Here is a 22,170-nt window from a genome sequence, read left to right as displayed (position 1 = left end):
CGGCCCAGTGAGGTAGCTATGGTTATCCCGGCCCAGTGAGGTAGCTATGGTTAGGGTGGTCTTACAGACTCGGGAGAACTAAGGAACCTGCCTACATTTTGCTTCTGTTACTACGTCCACTTCCACCAGCTTTCCGCCATGGCTACCACCGCCCACCTTATCACTTTCATCCATTAGCCACAGCTGGACAGTCGGCTCCTTGCTTCCTCCGGCACTTCCCAAGGTACAGAGTGGTTTGAAGCAAAGTATATCATTTCTCCCAGGCTTAATCCCTTTGAGGAACTTCCCTGGGCCTGGGGATGAAATCTAGACACATCTCCAGGTCCTGCCCACCAGACTTCCCAGTGACTGAGCCCCACCGACCTCAACAACCTCTGGACCTCTCTTCCTTTCGTGGAGTCCTTCTGCCTCCTGTGGTCTCCATGTACATTTGCTTCTTTTCTTGCTGCTGTAACAAAATACTTAAGAAAAGCAATTCGGGAAGAAGGTGCTTGTTTTAGCTCTTCATTCAAGAGTACAGTCTTTGGGGAGTCAGGGCACCCAAAACACCAGGTAGCTGGTCATATTGAATCCACAGTTAAAAAGCAGGGAGAGGCATGCTGGCATTCAGCACATTCTCCCGTTTATTCTGGTACCACCCACATTTAGGGTGGGTCGTATCATCTCAGTTAACCTAATGCAGAAGCTCCCAAACTGATATGCCCAGAGGTTTGTGTCATGTGTGACTCTGCCCTTGGATCAAGAGTCACAGTACAGCTTAGAGGAGCCTGGACCCCAACCTCATGGCGCCCTAGATTCATGCTTCTCTCTGTAGCTGTGTGACCTTGGGGGCACCTCTTTCTCTGTCTGTAAAATAAAGATAATCACAGTGCCTGCTTCCAGAGGAGGGATTCTCAACCTGTGGGTTGCAACCCTTTTGGGGGGGTCAAATGTCCTTTGCACAAGGGTCACATATTAGATATCCTGCATACCAGATATTTACAGTGTGATTCATAACTAGCAAAATTACAGTTATAAAGTAGCAAAGAAATAATAATTTTATGGTTGGGGGAATCACCACAACATGAGGAACTGTATTAAAAGGTCACAGCATTAGGAAGGTTGACAACTACGGTTCCTGAGGATCCTTTACTTCTGTAAATCAACAAAAGCAGTCTCTGGCTGAATCAGTAACAGAGTGTGTTGAGTGGTATAGCCCTTAGCTGACCAGTTCCAAGCAATCTTGCTGTTGAAATCACCCAATTGCTTTATTATGTTCGCATGAATAAGCATTTCAATAATTTCCATTGCACTCCATGAAAATATGTTTCTAGAATATTCTCCCAGATCCTTTCTGACTTTGGTAACTGCACACAGCTCGGCTGTGGTTTCAGAAGTCTTACTTTTGCTCTTGCTCCTGCAGGCAGAATGCACCCAAACTAGCATGGGGACATACAGCTGTGTGTGCCAGCGGGGCTGGACAGGGAACGGAAGAGACTGTGTGGAGATCAACAACTGCCTGTTGCCTAGCTCTGGTGGCTGCCACGACAATGCCACCTGTTTATATGTAGGCCCTGGGCAGGTGGGTAACTTGGGAAAGAAGGAAAAGAGGAAGCAGGATTGTGACTTTTTTTTTATCACAACCACAGAAGTGCTTTGGTTTGAAGTTGCCATGGCTTTGCCCTCAGTTGTGGTAGGAAGAATGGGTTGATTATCATATGAGTCTGAGACATCGGTGTCACCACCTTATAGAAGAGGAGCTGTGATACCAGAGAGGTTATCGATTTCTTCTGCGGCACAGAAAACCAATCAATCTCACTATGATTCATCAGTCAGAATTCAGATATGGCTCACTCAAACCCTCTCCCCCATGGATCACACACATCTATCTAGAACATTCTATAGATTGTTACCTAATTTTAAGTGGCTTCATGTTATGAAAAGAAGCAGAGTCTACCGCCTGCAAATTAGTGAGTTACAGAAGAAGAGACACAGAGAAACTGACTACATTAAGGTTGTGGCCATGGAAATGATAGGCCCTACTCCCTGTCTTCCATGTACCCCTCCTCCCCCAGAACAGTGTAGGCGTGCTCCATCAGGTCAAAGGAGCACAAGACCTAGAAGGTAAGAACCAGGATCTTCTCTCTCACACGCCCCTTTTGAATGATGATACAATTTCTCACACTTGTGTTCTAAAGCTGGACTGTGTTAAACCTTCAGATTATTTGGTTGAGAAATCTATGTTCCCTGTGCGGCTGGGCACAGTGTAAGGCCTAACCTTGCTTCCTGTGATGGCTTTAGGCCTTCCACCACAAGCCTTCTGCCTTAGACAACGTGTTCCATTGTGTGTACCGCCCACTTCCCTGTCCTCTCCTGAAATTAGGTTTTGAAGTACAGCCCAGGTGATGTTCCAGGTCCCTCCAGGTCAATGTCTGCTTATATAGTGCTGAGGCCTCGCTGTGCTGAGTAACTTAGGTCGTGCCCTGGTTACTTTTTGGTTGCTGTGAAGAGACACCATAACTAAGGCAACTTAGAAAAGAAAGCATTTAATTGGGGGCTTGCTTATGGTTTCAGAGGGAGAGTCCATGACCATCATGGCGGGGATGGCAGCAGGCCAGGCATGGCGCTGGAGCAGGAGCTGAGAATATGTATTTTATCTGTAGTTTGGAACCTGAGAGAGAGATTGATTCAGACAGACTGGACCTGGTGTGGGCTCTTGAAACCCCAATGCCCACCCCAGTGACACACCTTCTCCAAAAAAATCACACCTCCTCCACTAAGGCCACACCTCCTAACTCCTAATCCTTCCCCCAAAGAGTTCCAGCAACTAAGGACTAAGCATTCAGATATGAGCCTACGGGACCATTCTCATTCAGAGCACCACAGAGCACAATAGGTGCTGCTTAGGCCATGACAACCAGGGCTGGGGAAAGTATGATCACTGTTTGGATCCCTGGGAAGGCTGTTGGTTTTAACAGAACATCTGATTACCTGTGCATTCCTAGAGAATAAAGAGTAGCAGGGCCATGGACTCAAGTGTGGCTGACTATGTGCAGTGACTAACAGTCTGGAATCTGGAGCCTCTGGTCTTTAGGAGGGTTAAATGGCGATGGTTTCCAAAGTCTGCTTTTCAGTGTAATGGAGTGCAAGGCTTGAGAGCACTTGCTTCAGTGATCCCGTCTGTGTTCTTGGAATTGCAGAATGAATGTGAGTGCAAGAAAGGATTTCGAGGAAACGGGGTTGATTGTGAACCGGTCATTTCATGCTTGGAACAAACAGAGAAATGTCACCCTCTGGTGAGTTACCTGATGTTTCCCTTCAATATTAAACACATGGAAAGTTCTTAAGAAAGAACAGAAATTAAGTTATGTGGTCTCTTCCTGCCACGATCATAAAATACCTGAGCAAATGCCTCGAGGAAGAGGGTTTGTGTGACTCCTGGCTTCCACAGTTTCCACGCACGGTCAGCTGGATGCGTGGCCTCTGGACTGTGTGCCAAAGTGCCTCACCTCATGGTGGACAGGAGCGCGACCCCGTGGGCGTGGGCCCAGTGACCGATTTCTTCCAACTAGGTCCAACCTCTAAAAGTTTTGAGCCCGTCTCAGTAGCATCACTAAACTTTGAACCCGTCAATGAAATCATGTTGATGAAGTCAGAGTCTTCATGATTTGGTCGCCCCTCCCCCACCTCTGGACATCACGGAGCAAGCTTTTAACATGGTGTTCTTTGGGGAGGATACGTCTTCTCCAAACCCTAACAGCTCTTACTTGCCTGAGCCCCGCCATGAACAAAGTCTCTCACCTCCAAAGAGCTTCCCTAAGCAGAATTCAAACAGTTATTGCAATCTCCACTCTACCCCAAAGCTTAGAAGCAGCAGCTTGCGTTGCCAGAAACGATGCTAGGCAGTGGCTGGATTTGAATCTAAGATCCACAGAGAGTAAGTTTTGGGCAAAGGTTCAGTGTGCCCAAAATATTGCACAAGATGAGTTTATATGTTCATCGTCTGTCTGAATATCAAGTGTAACTCTCTTTGGAGTTAAATTTTTCTTTTGCTAAATCTGGCAGAGATGAAAAGAAAGATCTGCTGAGACTAAATGCAGCAGGCTTGAGTATCCTGCTCTAACACTGATATTTCTGGGTTGTTTCTACCACCTTTTAGTGCTAAACTTGCAGGGGTGTTTGTTGTAGTTTTTCCTGTAAAACTGAGGATGAGAACTCAGGACCAAGTGAGCTAGGCAAGTGCTCTACCACACGATTCCAGGGTCTGAATTCTGAGTTCTTATCTTAGGGCTGAGCATCTCACAGGTACGTATGAACCAGGTCTAACAACTTAGATAGGAAAGCAAGCTGTCCCTCCATCTTGGTTTTCTCAGGCCACCTGTCAGTCTACTCCGTCTGGTGTTTGGAGCTGTGTTTGCCAAGAGGGCTATGAAGGGAATGGTGTCCTGTGCTATGGAAATGTGCTCACGGTAAGTCCCTAGTGAGAATCTCAGGTGCAGAGTCACAGAGAGAACACACAGCGGGGAAATAGGTGTGTCAGCTCAGACAGCTGCAGACATGCTTCATCTGCAGACCCTTTGTCCACGAGATTTTTAAATGAAGACAGCTAGTTTTTTATAGACACTTCACGTTTGGGGGTTTCCTCATTTTCACAGGCTACAGCAGCTTTTATCTGGCACTTTCTGCACAGAGAGCAGTCCTGACAACTTTTGTTTGCCAAACTGTCTCAAACTTCCCAAGCGAACAACTGACCTCCCTCTGCTGGGCTACATGGGATAACTGCCTTAGCACCCCATTGGCTTCCATGCCTCTCATGGGTACCCAGAACGCCCTGTGTTTACACATTGTGTGTGTATGTGTGTGTGTGTGTGTGTGTGTGTGTGCGCACGCGCACAAGCACGCATATTCGTGCTCGTGGATGCACACAAACGTCTTCTGTGTACCAGGTGTTCTTTCTAGGTCCTTTATGTAGTAATATCTCATTTAAACCTCACACCAATTGTCTGGGGTTAATGCTATTATGATGCCCATTCCACAGGTCAGTAAACAGAGGCTAAGCACACTTACTTGCCTGAGATGTTGGTATCTGTCCATGTGCCAGGCCCAAGAATTAACCACCAGTAGAGAGTATTTTATCCATGCAGTACAGGTCACACCCAACTGACACTACTTCTCCATCTCACTGTCCTCCAGCACTGGACTCTAGTCTAAAGAATGAAAATCTTCACCTCCTTCCTAGGTCACTCACATTTAAACTTAATCAAAATCCTGGAGTTTGTCGCCAAATGAAATAAATAAACAGGTGGACATGATTGCACCTAGGTATGGTGGAGGAGGTTTATTGTAGATAAAAGGTTAAATACAGCCAGAGGCAGAGATATCTGGGAGAGTCCAGAGTGAACACAGCCAAACTGAGCAGGCCACGTGCAAGGAGAAAGGAAGCGAGAGCAAGAGGAGAGATAAGCCACGATCCAAGAGGGATAGCCTGAGCCACAAGACTGGCCAAAACGACCAGATTCACCAAAATGGCTGGATTATATAGAAAGAAAAGCTGAGAGAAGAGTAGCCCGGTCCCTAGGCTGGAGAGCTCAGGTTAAGGAGGCAGGGTATGCTAGCAAGGAAGACCCTGTAACAGGTAGAGGTGAAGGGATTCTGGGAGAACCTGGCTGGCCAGTGTCAACTTTGATAAGCACCACAGTTAGCAAGATTGAGACCTAAAGCTGACAATTTTTTTTTCTTATGCCTTTTGTTTTTTTCATACAGTCAGGTTCTTGTTCCCTTTCTCCTAGGAAACCTTTATCCTAGAAATCCTCTAGGACTGGCAGCTTTGTAACCAAAAGCCACTCCATTTGCTTTTCCCCAAGCTGGTGTGAGTCCGCACTACTCCAACATACACAGCCCTGCTATGTTCAAGGAGGTTCCACCCTTTGCTTTTCATTGGCACTCATTTACTGTGTTAAACCAAGAAGCTGCCCTTAGCCCTAGAGCTGGAACTCACCTGTCCGCTGTATGTGTCACAAACCCTCCAGCAGTTCCAATCCCCTGCCATGTTCCTATCCGTCCATGGAAACAAACTGAAGTTCGAGACCTCTGCCTATTGCTGTAGAGTCTTCTTCTGTAGGCCATGACAAAACCACAGTGCAAGTCCAGGCAAGTTAGTCCTGTGAGCCAGCCTGCAGCTCCATACGGGTTGTGACTGGAGGCTGCTAAGCTCTGGGTCTCTTGTTGGTACCTAGGTGGCTGTGTTTCTTACCAGCAAGCTAGACTTAACTCAGTCTAACAAGTGTGTCCAAACTGTAGCTCATAGGCCTGTGCACACCAAGATAGCTATAATTCAAAATTGTTTTATGTAAAATATTTTCAAATCTGGTGTTTTTGGGTTTTTTCCTTTGTAATTATTCTTTGTTCTGAGGTTTTCAAGTGTGAACTTTGTAGATAACATCATTTTGTAGTGTCAAATGAAGGTTGGACATCCCAACCTCTAAAGCAGCAGTTCTCAATCTATAGGTCACAACCCCTTTGGGGGTTGAATGACCCTTTAACAGGGGTCACCTAAGACCACCAAAAAGCACAGCAAAATTATAGTTATGAGATAGCAGCGAAAACAGTTTTATGGTGGAGGGTGGGTCACCTCAAAATGAGGGACTATATTAAAGGGTTGCAGTATTCGGAAGGTTGAGAACCACTGCTCTAAAGGATAGTCAGGCCCCTGGTCTGAAGGCAACCAGCAGCAGCTCTTGCTCAGAGGCAGGTTCACATCAACCTGGGAAGGCTGCTGCTGCAGATCGCATAGTTCGAGAGGGTCAGTGCAGGCTGCCCAGAACCGCACTGAGACAATGTTTCTGTGTTTTCTTTCTCCTTCGGCTCTCCTTGGAACAAATGCATAAGGAATTGTCATTTCTCTCTGAAGCGGCTGCGTTTTACCAGTGGATAAATGTGAGTCCCTGAATTTGTACTTTAGCACTGGCGATAGAAACCATTTTAGAGATCTGGAGTTTGTGCAGTAGAAAACTGGAAATGGGTCGGGAGTCGGGGAGAGGGCTAAGGGGAGTGTCCTGCACAGCAGCTCCTCACCTTGCTGGCGCTTTAGAAATTATGTGGGCACCTCACCCCTGAAGACTCCAATCTGATGAGTCAGGGGCTTGGTCTGGACACCAGAGACAGCCTATTTAGCCAAGCTAAAAACTGCTGGTCCAGGTTAAGGTGGGGCAGCTGGGTTCTAAGCAATTTAAATACACAAAAATAGCACTATCTATCACATGGTTCTTTCTTTGGAAGCTTAATGTGATTTATGTCATAATTCATTAAGATTTGGACTTATAGTTGGCATCTGGGGAGCTTCATATACTTCAGGTAACTCTGCTTTACATACTGAAAAACCTTACTCTTTACCCCTGGAGAGGATCATATTGAGTCTAACCTCACCCTGCCCCAGTGTCTGGACCTCCATCCCCTTTGACTGAATGGATCAGGGTGTCTGACCTAGCCAGATAATGTTACAAGAGTGTTTGTCCCTTTAAATAAGCATACGCTAAAATAGGTCTTGCTCAGTCAGCATTCACTCAGAGAACAGCTCCCTGTATGTTCCATAGCATTCTAGAAACCACTTGTTTCTACAGAGGAGGCTGTGTCCAACTCTCTCTCTCCCTTGAGAGAAGGCAAGAGACTGTCCCTCTCTCAGTATGTTGGCTTTCCTGTAACCACACCACACACAGTCTCTCTGCATGAGTATACCCAGCCCAGTAGTAGGCAAAACAGGCCTCATTTCCCCCCAGCCTGCTTTAAATGCTGTTGTGTTAGAAATTAACATCAGTTCCAATGGAAGTATTCACCAGAAATCAGCAAGTTCTATAAACCAAGATTTAGGGGTTTGGAGTCAGTTTTTATTTTGGATTGATTTCTTTTTTCACCTAACTGTTGAATGTAAAAATAGCCTTTTTAGGCATGCAGGAGACATTGTTGAGTTTGCTCCAGGTTTTCATTCTCTGCAACTTCCTCAGTCTTACTCTGAAGACATCGAAGAATTAGCACAGTCCTTTGTGTGCATGGACATGCGCACATAACACACATATACACCCAGCAAGACTATTCATCTGGCTTTTCATTCAGACTTGCAATGACAAAGTATGGCCCAATCAGGGTAATCTGTATGGTTATAAAGATCCATACATTAAAGAGAAAAAAGACTGAGTCTCAAAAGAGAATGTAAGTCATCAGACAATGGCCAGGTGGACTTGGAAGGGAAAGCCTACTGTCTTCTCAGCATTCCTGGAGCTGCATCACATGGGAAGCCATCATCTCTGACAGCATATGTCAGCCCGCTCGTCCCTAACAGTACTCCAGCCACTTTCTTTTCTCTGTGATTCAGAATGCTTCCCTGCAGTCTATGCTGGCTGCCACCTCCAATCTCACTGTCCTTGTGCCATCCCAGCAAGCCATTGAGAACATGGACCAGACTGAGAAAAGCTTCTGGTTGTCACGGAACAATATTCCAGCCTTGATAAAGTGGGTGTCATTTACCTTATTTTCCATGTTATATGGCTGCCATCCAGGGTGACCATTCCTTAGTTCAGTATAAAGAAGCCACATGATCCTTCACTTCCTAGGATGTTCCTAGAAACCCTCCCCTGGGTCAGGAAAAGTTATCTGTTAACAACTGACTCTAGATCAGTGGTTCTCAACCTTCCTAATGCTGTGACCCTTTAATACAGTTCCTCATGTTTCTGCTACATGTGGTGACCCCCTACCATAAAATTATTTTTGTTGCTACTTTATAACTGTAGTTGTGCTACTGTTATGAATAGTAATATAAATATCTGATATGTAGGATATCTGATGTTACTCTACCCAAAGGAGTTGTGACCCACAAGCTGAGAACCACTGCTAAACCAAGCAATGTGCTTTGAATATCATTCAGTTAACCCTCCCAATACCTCTAAGATGGGTGTTACAATTATTCCCATTTGACAGATATGGGAAGTGAGGCAGAGTGGTTAATGGCTAATTGCAGCTAAGGCTGACCTCTGCAAGGGCGAATATAACGTTTGAGTATGGGAGAATGAAGTCTGAATATGGTAATCAGGCCCCAGAGCTTCCTCTTCTGTTTAGAGGTACAAACGTGTGCATGGACATTGTGACCCTTATGACCTGTTCTTTAGATACCACATACTACGAGGCACATACGGAGTGGCTGATCTGCAGACCCTGTCATCCTCTCACATGCTAGCGACGTCCCTTCAGGGAAGCTTCCTTCACCTGGACAAGGCAGATGGGGTAAGAACTCTATCATCCAGACGTTTAGAGAATGATACATTTACTCATGTCATCCTTCCTGATTTTTAGTGATGGAAATTTTCAGATATGTACATAGAGAGAGCAGAAGCCTGTGTGAGCATCGTCCAGTTGCAACAATGATTGCACATGTACACACTTTAAAAAAAAGAGGAAAAACCAGAAAACTAGGCTACAGCTGTATATTCATTAATTTTCTCATTGCTGTAATCGAATATTGGACAATAGCAACTTAAGGGTTGATTTTGGCTCACAGTTTGAAGGTACAGACTATCACTGAGAGGAAGTCATGATGGCCAGAGCTGACGGCAGATGGTCACACTGTCTACAGTCAGGAGAGATTAATGAGGGTTCTCAGCTAGCTTTCTAGTTCTTATGAAGTCCAAGACTCCAGCCCATGGACTGATATTTTAGGTAGGTCTTCCTATCTCAATTAACCTATTCTAAAATGTCCCTTGTAGACATGCTCTGGGGATTGTTCTATCATGATTCTAGATCCTCTCAAGTTGAAGATTAGCTATCACAAAAGGGAAAATCAGTTTTCTCCAATGCAGTGTCACTGAATCTATCAACCATACTCTAGGGCAGGCTCCATGCCCAGGAGTTGTTGAATAACACAAAAAATAATCCCATGTTGGTTTGGGGGTTTTGTTAGTTTGTTTGTTTGTTTGTTTGTTTGTTTGTTTGCAGAGGGGAACATTTTCTACCATTCTGCTTTTATGTTTGTTTCTATTTTCATTTTGTATTTTTTTTAAAGACAGAAAGAACATAAAATTAGGTGAGGAAGGAAGTGAGGAGGATCTGGGAGGAGTTGGGAAAAAGGAAAAACATGATTAAAATATATTGTATGAAAAAATTTAATAAAAAGGCAAAAAGGACTAGTTCTTGGAAGCAGTAATACAAAATGCAGACCAGCAAGCTGACATCACCCAGAAAGGAAGAAGAGTAGTCAACGCCACATCTTTCATTCATTCTAATGTATACTTAACTAAGATCCTGGTGGAGTCATCACCAGTAACTAGATGTCATATAAGTACTAAACTCCAAGCCTATAGTGAGTGCCTAGTCTGCACATGCATGCATCTTGGTGCTAGAGCCAGGGCAGTGGAAGAGTAGAGCTTCAGAGAAACTCATTCTCTGCCACTCCTGGAGTCTTGTCAAGGAGTCACATACCATTCAGTGGGAAGTGTGGCTTTGTGAGTGTGAGGGGTCAAGGGTCAAAGTGTTTTCATGAGGTAACTGAGTGAGTGAGGGTTCTATCAGGCAGCAGGGACTGCTGCAGCCATGACTCATCAGGCAGAAATGGCTCAGAACTTCCCAGCTTCCTGTCAGTCTGTAAGCACTAGGAAAAGAATCCATTGTGAGAGGCTAAACCGCAGGCTCACTGACTGATGTAGAAAGCGGAAAACTTGAATGTGTGGTTTTATGGATATTTTATAAATCTTCTTTTGTAAGTCTTTGTAAATTCCAATGACACCCATGTCATATCCTTAATTGTTTAAATAAAAATTTGACATAAAGATTTTGGGTACAATTGTTGCGTCATGCAACGTGACTTTAACTCCAGCCCTGGGAAAAGCAGAGGCAGGTGAATCTCTGTTAGTTCAAGCCCAGCCTGGTCTATATAACAAGTTACAGGCCCAGTAGAGATATGCAGTGAGACCCTGTCTCAAAAAATAAATATTCTTTAATAAAAAATAATGGTACAAAGATACAGCTAGTGAAAAAGAACACATCCTATGGAGTATTGCACAGCAGGATGTACTGCTTGCTTAACAACACTACAGTATGTAAATCAAGTAAGTGAACCACACTTGATGCTGTGAACTGTGATCCCAGCTACTCCAAAGGCTGAGGCAGGAGCATTACAAGTTCAATGCCTCTCAGGGTACAGAGTGAGGTCATAGCCAGCCTGGGCAACTTAGTGAGTCCCTGTTTTGAAATGAAAAGTAAAAAGAGGGTTGGAGATGTAGCTCAGTGGGAGAGCGTTTCATGAAGTCCTACATTTAACCTCCAGTGCTCCCAGATAAATCAATCAAACAGCTGGAGGAGAGGATTTGAATGTTCTCATCCTAGGATGATAAGAACCTAAGCATCCTAATTAGACCACTGCACAGTGTCTACAAGGTATACTAACACAATAGGTAGGTGTCGTTGTTAATTTTCTTTTTAATTTACAGCAGTATTTTGTGTATACTCTATAGTGTGATTACTGCAAGCAGGCTAATTCATTGGTGTTTCAAACCGTCAATTTTCTTAGCTACATTAACATCCACCCTGGCATGTCACAGGCTATACTGGTCTCAAAATGGATCAATCAAGGCCTTGACCTAAAGAAGATAGCCATCAAATGCATTTTCTTAATTTCATTCCTGTGTCTAATACAATGAAAAACATCCCGTTTTAATAAAAAAAAAAAAAGATATGAGAGATGGGCTAGTGTGTTTCCACAGCCTCTCTACATGGAACGTCCACGCTCACAGGCAAGTGTCCTGCTCCCTAAGATCCAGGAGGAATTGCAAACAGAGGTCCCAGTGGGGAAAAAAGAAGAAACCAAAAAGACTGGAGCTCAATTGCTCTTGACTGGTAAACTGGCACTGTCTATATCAGTGTGCTATGATCCTTGTTTTAACAAAAACTTACCACAGACTAGGGGGTCTCTAACATCAGTTGGTATCCTCATAGTTCTGAAGGCTTCTAGAAGTTCAAGACCAAAATGTAGGCAAAAGTTGGTTCCCTGTGAGGGTAGCTAAGGAAGGAGATGCCCTAGGCTACCTCCTTGGCTTATTGATGTCCATGTTACTGATCTAATAGAACCTTCTCTCTTCAGTGCTTTGTGTGTATTCCCCATACTTTTTAGTCAGCTAAAAGAAAGTGGAGTAGACCTGACAATCAGAGTACATCCCTCATGTAAAAGAACGCCATCTTTTTATTTGTGTGTGTGTGTATATGTATGTCTATCTATTTGTGATATCTAACGTATCACAATTTAAAGGATTTCATGGCCCAAAACTGTGGCTACTGCTGCTCAAAAAGTAGAAACTGGAGAGGTAACGCAACCCTCAAGTATGCTCACCTTCCCACTGTGTTTGCACTTGCAGAATATCACAATTGAAGGGGCATCCATTGTGGACGGTGACAATGCAGCCACAAATGGGGTGGTCCATATCATCAACAAGGTAAAGATGCCCCTACCCAATAGGCAGAGCCGTTTCCCCTCTGTCTTCCTATACAGTGCTGTTTGGGCAAGTAAAGCATACTTATCCTTAGTATTAAAGGAGCTTCTTGTTTGATGTGCTTCTGTTTTTTCTAGAACCTCATGGAGGCTCTCTTCATTCAATCAGACTTTGCTATAACTCACTCTATCTGTATTTGCAGCAGAGCTTCTGCCATATGTGGCCCCACATATTCTCTCTTGTATATGCAAACAAAGATCTCTGCATATAAGAAAGAGGCACAAGTCTAAAATCAAGGGCAAAGGGAAAAGCAATTTGTTATCACTATTCACTTCCCTCCCTGATACCGAATCCTAAAAGGGGAAGGAGGGATGGGAGGGACAGAAAAGCCTAAGAGAAAAAAATAGGAAAGCACAAAAAAACTATTGTAAGATTTTCATTTTTTACATAGGTCCCAATTCACTAGTATTCATAGGTATAAAAAAAAGAATAAAAAATGAGAAATGAGGGGCTGAAAAGATGACTCAGTGGTTAAAATACACTGACTGTTCTTCTAGAGGTCCCAGCAACCACATGGTGGCTCACAACCATTCATAATGGAATCCAGTGCCCTCTTCTGGTGTGTCTGAAGACAGCAACAGTGTACTCACATAAAATAAATAAATAATGTTTTTAATTTTAAAAAATTGGGAAATGGGTTCATAAGCTAACCCATAATTTCCAATTATTAGATTAGGATCTTTATTTTAACAGAAATATTTAGTACACTAGAAATGTTCAGAAGGTAGAAGGCTAGGGGAACAATTAATAAATTGCATTTTAATTAAAATTGTTCTCATTTAGCATTTATATATTCAATTTTCAAAACCCTTAATTCAACTATTTCTGTTCAAAAGAGAGACTATTTGTAAGACTTCATGTTTTTCAAAGCCCTTGCAATTCTTCTGCATTATCCAGAGGCTTTAAACACAACATTTTTAAGCAAGACATGATTCCAAATGACACTGCTTATCAATAGTTTTTCTTTCTAGTCTTAGCTTTTCAGAGTACTAAAATCCTTTTATAAAATAATTAATTAAAAAAACCATAAGATTGGGCTCAGTAGGTAAAGTGCTTGTCACACAAGCTTGAAGAGGTGAATTCAGACATCCAGTATCAAATAAAGGGCTAGGTATAGCTTCACGGATCTGTAATCTCCAGCACAGGGGAATAGAAAAATCTTTAGCCAACCAGTTTGAAATATTGAGCTCCAAGCTCAGAGAACACAATACATACATACTCACATTTCCTCCCTTCTTACATATTTTAAATGGACACAAGTTCCTTAGTAAGATGGTACCTCAACCCACCTCTTACTCTGAGCTTATTACCATGGGATATTAAGTCCCAACCTTTTTGTGGCCTTCCCACACAGCCTATGTCTACAGAATATATGTTAAAGTAGTAGCCTTGGTTTGAGCTTTTGACTAGCTATATAATCTTGTGGAAGTCATATAACTTCTACAAGTCTCGTTTATCTTCTTTTGTAAGGATTAAATAACACCTTCTATTTTAAGGTTTGCCGCTAAAGAGCCCTCAGTAAATGCTGGCTTGATTTCCTTCTTCCTTTGAAATCCTATAGGATTTCCTATATAGAGCTTGTTTGGCATAACCACCAATTATCCTATACTGATGCCTGTTTCCTGAGACTCTTTAGTGACTATATCCTGGAGGTATGTGGCTGCATCTCTGTGTCCCTCATGAGAACCAGCACCTTGGTCTATGTATAATTAGAATTTTTGAAAATCCATTAAGTTCCAGGCACTATGCCAAGTATCAACCCTCACCTGGTGTCCCTTTTGTTTTTTTATAACACGAAAATGGTGAATGCTATATTGTTCTCATGTTAAAGATGAGGCAACACTCCCAAGATAAGTAACTGGGCTAAGGCAGAATTTTCGTGAATGTGCAAAGTTCATGATTATTCTCTTCTTAGCCCTTGGATTGTGCTACTCCCTCAAGAACTCCTCTTGTCAACTGGTATCATGGCACCTTTGTTAGTACCACTGTCTGGCTGTGTAGGCTGTGTGCTGCATAAAGGTGCAGCTAACGGGTGAGTGGAGGTGAAGCCCAGCCCACAGTACTTTGCTTGCTTTGTACCCATCTGGAGTTGTTAACTCCTCAAGGAATAGCTTTTTGAAAGTCTGTATATTGTTGCAACATGAACATTAATCCATCAAGGTGTAGCAGACCATCTCCTCACAGCTCTCAAATTTGTCATGTCTATCTAATCCAAAGTCCCCCACCCCACCTCACCCCACCCCCAGCCCTATTACTGAGGAAGTTGTAGAGACAGAAGGCTAAAAGAAAGAGAGGCTAGCTAGGTCTGATTTTAGGTAGTGTCTTAGGGTTTCTACTGCTATAATGAAACACCATGATCAAAAGGCAACTTAGGAAGGAAAATGGTTTATTTGGCTTAGGCTTCCATATCATTGTTTATCATCAAAGGAAGTCAGAACAGGAACTCAAACTGGGCAGGAACCTGGAGGCAAGAGCTGATGCAGAGGCCACGGAGGGGTGCTGCTTACTGACTTGCTAGGCCTGCTTTCTTATAGTACCCAGGACCACCAGCCAAAGGATGGCACCATCCACAATGGGCATGGCCCTTCTCCATCAATCACTAATTAAGACAATGTCCTACAGGCCTAGCTCCAAGCTGATCTTATGGAGGCATAAGATCTTTAATGGAGATTCCCTCGTATCAGATGACTTTAGCTTGTCAAGTTGACTTAGAACTACTGAGCACAGGTAGGACCATGTTTATTCATGACCATCTTGTCACCCATTTGTATAAATGTCAAAATGCTACATATGATGGGCTACAGACCCTGACATAGGTGGAAACTACTACGTCATAGTCCCTTAACTCTGAAGCTGCTTGGTCTGCCCACAAGGGAAACTAGGAAGTGTGAACTTTTAGCTATCATCCCTAACTCTAAGAGGATATAAAAATGTAGGGCAGGGTCATTATAGCTGTTTTTTTTGCTGAGGAGGGTCTTTGTCAGAGAAAGTACTGGGTCCATTGAAGAGGGAGTCTTCAGGTCACATAGCAGGAGGAGAGTCTTAACTTTATTGTCATGCAATTGCTGTCTGCATTCTTGAAGAGACTTGGAAAATAATTATTGTTAAAAGTAAAACCACGTGATTTTTCTAGGAAAGTTGAGGTACAGGAAGAAACAGTGGATTGGAGAAGAAGTGGGCATAGAATTGATTTAGGGTGACAATGACTAGTCCCATTGCCAGGACTGCTGTACAGAAATGAGCTAGTCGTATCAGGGAGCTACAAAGCATCAAAGGAAGGGACAGAAGAAATAAAGGAGTAATGTAAAGAATTGTATCCAGCCTGAGGTGAAAGGGATGAAGGTCTCCTTTAGCCAGTTTCTTCACAGCATCTAAAAGGTCTACTACAGATGTATCAGGAACAAATGTAGCTGTCGTAGGTTAAGAATTATTAGGAGAGCTTATGTGGAACATTTCATTTGAATATAGGATGAAGTTCAGTAAGTAAAATATTTAAAAGACAGGATAAAAACCTAAGAGGATAAAAGGAGGAAAGAAGTGATCCAAGGAAGAAAGCTTCCAAAAACTCAAAAATGTTTGTCTTCCTCTAATCTAGATGCTGGAAACAATCTACAAAAAAAAACCAGAGAGCAAATACTAAATTTCTAGGTCTCCTGATCTCTGTGACTATTCAACTCTGCCTTTGTAATACCAAATTGGCCACAGACAACATGTAAAAGAAATGTCTAAGACTGTGTTCCAAAATAAACTTTATTTTTTGGCAGTGGTATAACAAATTTTAATTCACCATAAACACTCTAAAAATAGATTTAAAAAACAGTAACAAAAAAGTCTAACAAACTCTCAGAATTGACTAGTGTGTACCAATAGTCAGCAGATTCACAAGTGCCTAAATGCATGTTACAAATATTACAAGCAAATGCTACAGTTAAAAAAAATCCACATAGAAACACTGTAATAATTTCCTGGAGTCCCACACCCTGGGTACTTCACCTGAAAGAAGACAAGCTCCTCCTTTGCACATCAAAGGGCAATGATTCCATGGAACATTCAAAAGCAAATAGGTCGATCTCCTGACAGAGGAACTACCCTTAGGAAAGTGGGCTCCCCTTAAACCATGCTAATGAAATAGATGTAACTATTTTTTAATACTAGGAACCTAACACAGGATAGTTGAGTCAACTATTAATAAACAGGTACTACTCTCTCCCCATGGCAGTTTCTTATTCCAAGATAGGGCAGTAAAAGAAAACCATAATGAGTTTGAAGAGAAGAGTGTTTTAAAAGGAAAAAAAAAAGAGGACAGATTTGTAAGAAATATAAAATAAGGGTTTTTTTCTAGCAAATACTATAAAACTTGTGTTTAGGTTAAACCCCCCCCCCCCACTTCAAGTAAAACTTTTTTTACTCAAAGGTCCTATTTCTATTCTAAGAATTTAATTGCCTGAAGCAATGATCCTTTCCTTCCCGGAGCAGAAACTCCTCTCCCCTTCCTCCATTTTCTTATGCACCACTTTTCAGACTAGCAGAGGTTCAAACCCCAGCCAATAGGGAAAAGATACAATTACCACCTTCCTCAGAATAAAAACCAAGTATACTTCCTCTCTGTGTTCCTTCTTCCTGAGCACTCTCTCTTGCTCAACAGTAGATTTGGGTTTGTTGGTTTGTTTTGCCAGAGGTGTGGGATAGGGATGGGTAAGCAATAATTCCAGACCTAAGCTGGCTGGTCTACAATACTATGCACTATGCTGGTGCTTTATACTGAGCGGAAAAACAGAGGGTTTGACATCCACAGAACAGTAATACAACAACACAGATTCCTTAGTAATGCCTTAACTATTCATCTGGATACCTGGGCCAGAGGAAATCCAATCTTCCCAACTGTAACACATCTACTAAGTTACTCCAACCATGAAGACAACCTTCCTGGTCTAACCCTTTCACCCTAATCCTGAAACTTGTACTCTATTTCAGGAAGGATCCACACACAAGGGCAGGAATTCTATACATGAGTCCATGGCCCTTTCCTCTTACTTGCTTATGAGTAGTTCAAGTAAGAAAGAATTCTTTGTGTGTCTTTTCAAAGTCTATTCTAAAGGTGCTTTTAAAAATTGTCTTATCTTTTAATGGAGAAATTACTTGTCACTATAAAGTTCACAAGGGAATGCATTCCTGTCCCCTTCAAACACTTGACTTATAAAATAACACATTATGAGCTACACATCAGACCCTGAGAAGGGAATATTTTTAATAATGAAAACATTTAGTTTTTCTATGAGCTATGTTTTTTAAACTTTCAGGACAAACCTGAAAATATAAATCAAAATTATAATATGGTAGGCAAATATTAACAGAAGTTAATATTCAAAAATGTGTTCTTAGAAATACATTTTTGTTTCTAAACAAAAGTGCCCTCTTCTCTAAACACTGCTGTGTCCTTGGCTGCTGCCTCTAATGTTCCAAAACAATGCTCTTACTTTCAACTAACTATTTACAAACAAGCAAAATTTTCCAAAAATGAAAAGATAAGTATTTGTAGACTTCCAGGTTTTTATCATTTGGAAGCTACTAGTAATAAAGAAATATGGAATACAAAAACTTAATTCACATGGTAGGGTGTGAGGGCCACTTAGGAATAACTGCTAAGAGACTGAACTACATAAATCAGTACATTTGGAGTAACATTTACTTCTTAACCTAAGTATTCCTGAACAAAGAGCAAAGGAGGGTACCAAAGTCAGCACAAACTACTGTCTAGGACTTTAAACTAAGTGTTGTGGTTCAAAGTTCAGTCTGTGTTTAACATTTTTAAGTTCAGACATATCAAAACCTAGAAGTACTGAGGGTCTGTGGACTTCTATTGCTTTCAAGCAGATATATCTTCTTGTTCCAAAAAACAAAGCCACATTAATTTTTTCCATCTTCAAGAATAAAGACAAGAGTTCTACTTCTTTTCTGGTAGGATATGGTTTTTTATGGAAATAGTCTTTAAGAAACTGCTTTTTTTTCTCATGGTAGTCTTTGTATTTTTGGGGATCTAATGCTAGGATCTGGAGTAAATCATCATTGACCACTAGTCCCGGAGTTGTGCTTTCATTTCTTTGTCTCTTCAAAGGCACAGCACTAGTCCCTTCTTCCGGATCTGATGCTGCATTATCCTTTAGTACATCCAAGGAATCTTTCCCATCCCTCCTATGGTCTTCTTCCCTGAAATGGCCATCTGACCACTTTCTTTTTATGGAATAGGTAGAATCAAGAATCTTTTCCCCATTAACAAAGTGTTGTTCACTGCTCTCGACAAAACTGGACTGAACTTGCTGATCTGAGCTGTTGCCTTTAGTAGCATATTCACAATACAGCAAATGAAGCGAGATGGCTGCCATAGTCAGGTTTCCAGAATAGACTCCACAACAATGGACACACCTGAAGGCAGGAGAACTGAGCACTGTATAAGCCACTGGAATAATATGGTGTCTGTCCTTCAAATGTAACACGTAGGCATCGGCTATAATGAATGTGCTCAAACAGAGGGGACAGGTCAGCTCTTGTTCACTGAGCTTAGATACAGCCTTAACCTGAGGCCTCACCTTAACATACAAGGGCACCAGTGATGTGGAATATATCCCTGAAAGGATAGCCAGGCAGATCTCCTGTTCTCCAATCTTCTCTTTTGGCAGACTGATGACGAAATCAAGTTGGGGGAACAACAGGTTGCCATTAGCATCCAGGCTTAATTGGGAACCCCTGTTACTATAATCCAAAGGCAGCTTCTTCCTCCCAAGGTGTTTAATTCTGCTGTGCTCCAAAAGATCCTGAATGTTGTGGAAAGTACATGGGCAAAACAGGCACCCCAAGCCATGTGTAAATAAGTGATACATTAACTCCTCCTCTGAAACTAAGCATTTGCAGGAGAGGCAACGCATGGCCTTCTCTCTTGTCCATTTCAGAAATGGTGCACACACTGCCAGCTTTACTGGTTCAAGTTCCTCACTGGAGATAAACTCATTTTGTTTGTGAGCCACTTCCATGTGAGCCTGGTAGACATTAGATGGAAAGAACACCTTGCAAACTGGGCAGATTTTCCATTGGTTGGTCTGTCTGACCTCAGGTGAAGAGACCTGAACAAATACGTTCCGGTCTGCAGTGCTTACCAGCCCCTGTGAGGAAGACAAGTTAGGTAGAGCACTGGACATCTGTGTACTCACATAAGGCGATAGGAATTTGTTGGGCCCCCTGGATGGAGTGATAGTCATGAGGCTAGCACCCTGAGGAATAGGCAGAGTGACAGGAATGGGGTCCAGCAAGTAAATGGGCTTCCCATTAACCTGTGTTCCTGTCGGAAAGAGCTTCCTAAAACTAGAGCCTGACTTGAGGAACATGGTATTCTGTGAAGTTTCAACTCTCACTGACTGGCTCACTGGCAGGATACTGGGGCCAACAGACTGATTGTGCTGAAGCACAATGGGTCTAACTGGTGGACTTGCAGGAAGGACTCCTGGTGTAACAGGGTGACCAAGCAGAGGACTACGAGAGCTCATACCCTGGTTTACAGGAACATCTGAGACCACCAGCTGTTTGGGGGCCAACAACCCAGATGTTCCCAACGGATCTGCAGGGAGAACCCTAAAGGACACTGTCTGACGAGAGGGGAGAATCTGTGATGCGACTGAATGACCTACACGAAAAACCCTGGACTGAACTGCTTGGCCAGTGGGAAGAACCCCAGAAGCTGCTGTCTTTGCAGGAATCACAGAAGCAGGGGTCATCTGACCTTCAGAAAGGACTGCCAATGAGACCACCTGACTCACAGAAATAGTTCTTGGTGATGTGGTCTGCAGAACCCCATTACTGACAGAAAGACCAGAAGGGGTACCTAGCCTGGTTGGTCTTGTGGGCTCCACTGGCCTGCTTGTAAGCCCCACTGATCTAACTGGAGGACCCACAGGTAGACTTGTAGACCCCATGGGCTGTGTTAATGGTAAAATTCCAGGTTGGATGGCTTGACTCACTGGGAGATTACTCATTCCAACAGACTTATTCACAGGCCTAAGTGGCTGACTCACAGGCAGCACAGGAGGGTCTACAAGCTTATTAGGTGAAATCCTGCCTGAGAAAATGACAGTTGAGGGAGCTGAAGACTGCAGTGTGAGGCTGGTCTGGCTAACAGGTAGAGGGCTGGGGACTAAATTCACACGGGATGCAGTAGCATCAGATCTACAATGGGTGAGGCTCCAGGAAGAGCCTGGGACCCCTATCTGTGGCTGTACATTGGCAGAAGTCACAGATTGGGCCAAAGTCACTGGCTGTACCAGGGCTGGACTTGGAGTGTTCTGTGACAAGGCAAGATGGGACCAAGGTGGCTTTGCTGAAGCAGTTTTGTGTGTAGCACTGCTGTTTGGTGGTCTGGACAAGTCTGCCTGTGGCTTCGGAGCAATGGCCACTTGCTTCAGAAACCCAGTCCTCTTGTTGTGTTCTGAAATCACAGACCTCAACTTATTCTCCAAATTCTTGTGTAGATCTGATGTTAAAATATGGGACATCAGCTCTTCCTGGGTACTCATGTTGGCACTACACTTTTTACAGTAGAATCTTTCAGGTGGTAGAGTGTTTGCCTCAGAAAGAGTAGCAGCTGTTGGCTGCTGCTGGTCTTCTTTACTTTGAAGGCCAATGTAGGTATTAAGTAAAGAATGAAAATGGGTGATCAGCACATGCTTCTTCATGCTACAGAAGGAAGTGTTGGAAAAGTTACATTTTAAACAAGTGAACTGTTTCACATAACCCTTCAATGACTTCCCATTGCCCAGAACTTTCTCTTTGGGGCTGTGAAGTTTCTCATCAGGCTCATGGAACAACCAGAAGTGCCTGCTCACCACATCAGGACGAGAAGCAAATGAGCAATCTGGACACTGGATCTGCAGCTCTTGGTCCACCTCATCTTCATGACAATGATTCAAGTGATTTTTGAGAGAAGCATGCACATTTGCTGAGTATTTGCAGAGGCTACAGCAGTATGGCTTGGTACGGTATCTCACTTTCTTTCTGACAAGTTCCTTTGAAGCAATATCTGGCCAAGATGTATTATAAAAGTACCTGTCACTTGGATCAAAGCCTTTAAGATCCTTCAACAACTCTTTGCAGCTGGCAAGTCCAATATTCAGAAGAACGCTCTTCACCCATGGCCGCATACTTCTGATGTGGTCCAGATTTTCCACGGGAACTTGAAACATTTTTGAAATGTTCTGCCCTGCAATAAGGGAGCCTCGGCCTCAGTGACAAAGTTCTCTGCCATGGGAAGCTGGCCTGTACCTGCCTCCTACAACCTCCCTCACCATGCCCTCAACTCTTCCTGGGGCCTCCTGTCACACACTGACTGCCTTGGGCCACATCCCTTTCCCCTGCCTCCAGTCACACTCACGCCTCCTCACACCATAGCCCTTCCCTGGCCTAAAGTCACACACAGGCATCCTTGAGCCATAGCCCTTTCCTCGGCCTTCAGTCACACACCGACCACCCTAGTCTTTCCTAGGCCTCCAGTAACAATACATGGGCATCTTCACACCACAGTCCTCCAGGCTCCAGTCACTTGCCTCCTCAAACCCTAGTCTTTCCCTGGCCTCCAATCAGACACGGGCCTCCTCACACCTCAGCCCTTCCCCTGGCCTCC

General features: G+C 43.3%; 2 protein-coding genes across 4 annotated transcripts in view; one reads left to right on the top strand and one right to left on the bottom strand.

The window, feature by feature from the left end:
- The window catches only part of Stab2 (stabilin 2), a 172,966-nt gene that overhangs the window by 79,276 nt on the left and 71,520 nt on the right, over window positions 1–22,170 (top strand). For all 3 annotated transcript variants that reach the window (XR_003712742.1, XR_003712743.1, XM_028778048.1), the window contains exons 25-31: window positions 1,403–1,561; window positions 3,180–3,275; window positions 4,353–4,448; window positions 6,868–6,915; window positions 8,348–8,484; window positions 9,138–9,252; window positions 12,372–12,449. Coding sequence is in view for 1 of the 3 variants with exons in the window: in XM_028778048.1 (XP_028633881.1) it covers window positions 1,403–1,561; window positions 3,180–3,275; window positions 4,353–4,448; window positions 6,868–6,915; window positions 8,348–8,484; window positions 9,138–9,252; window positions 12,372–12,449 (729 nt within the window). In the remaining 2 variants the exon portion in view is untranslated. The remainder of the gene's footprint in view (window positions 1–1,402; window positions 1,562–3,179; window positions 3,276–4,352; window positions 4,449–6,867; window positions 6,916–8,347; window positions 8,485–9,137; window positions 9,253–12,371; window positions 12,450–22,170) is intronic.
- LOC114629914 (activity-dependent neuroprotector homeobox protein 2-like) lies at window positions 18,269–21,760 on the bottom strand. Its single transcript, XM_028778041.1, has 2 exons — window positions 20,433–21,760; window positions 18,269–20,375 (listed from the first exon to the last, which is right to left on the bottom strand). Exons 1-2 carry the CDS (start codon window positions 21,731–21,733, stop codon window positions 18,269–18,271), a joined length of 3,408 nt encoding a protein of 1,135 aa, XP_028633874.1. The 5' UTR covers window positions 21,734–21,760.

Source organism: Grammomys surdaster, unplaced genomic scaffold (assembly GCF_004785775.1).
Source record: "Grammomys surdaster isolate TR1022 unplaced genomic scaffold, NIH_TR_1.0 322, whole genome shotgun sequence".
Classification (NCBI taxonomy): domain Eukaryota; kingdom Metazoa; phylum Chordata; class Mammalia; order Rodentia; family Muridae; genus Grammomys; species Grammomys surdaster.
The sequence above is the reverse complement of the archived record's forward strand: the minus strand, read 5'-3'. Positions and strand labels throughout refer to the sequence as shown.

Excerpts from the sequence above, each read along its gene's own strand:
- LOC114629914 (XM_028778041.1), bottom strand. The coding sequence starts at position 21,733 with ATGTTTCAAGTTCCCGTGGAAAATCTGGACCACATCAGAAGTATGCGG. Across the intron at positions 20,376-20,432 it reads CCTGTGGGTCCTCCAGTTAG|CCCTTCTGGTCTTTCTGTCA; the intron begins ATCAGTGGGGCT and ends CAGGCTAGGTAC.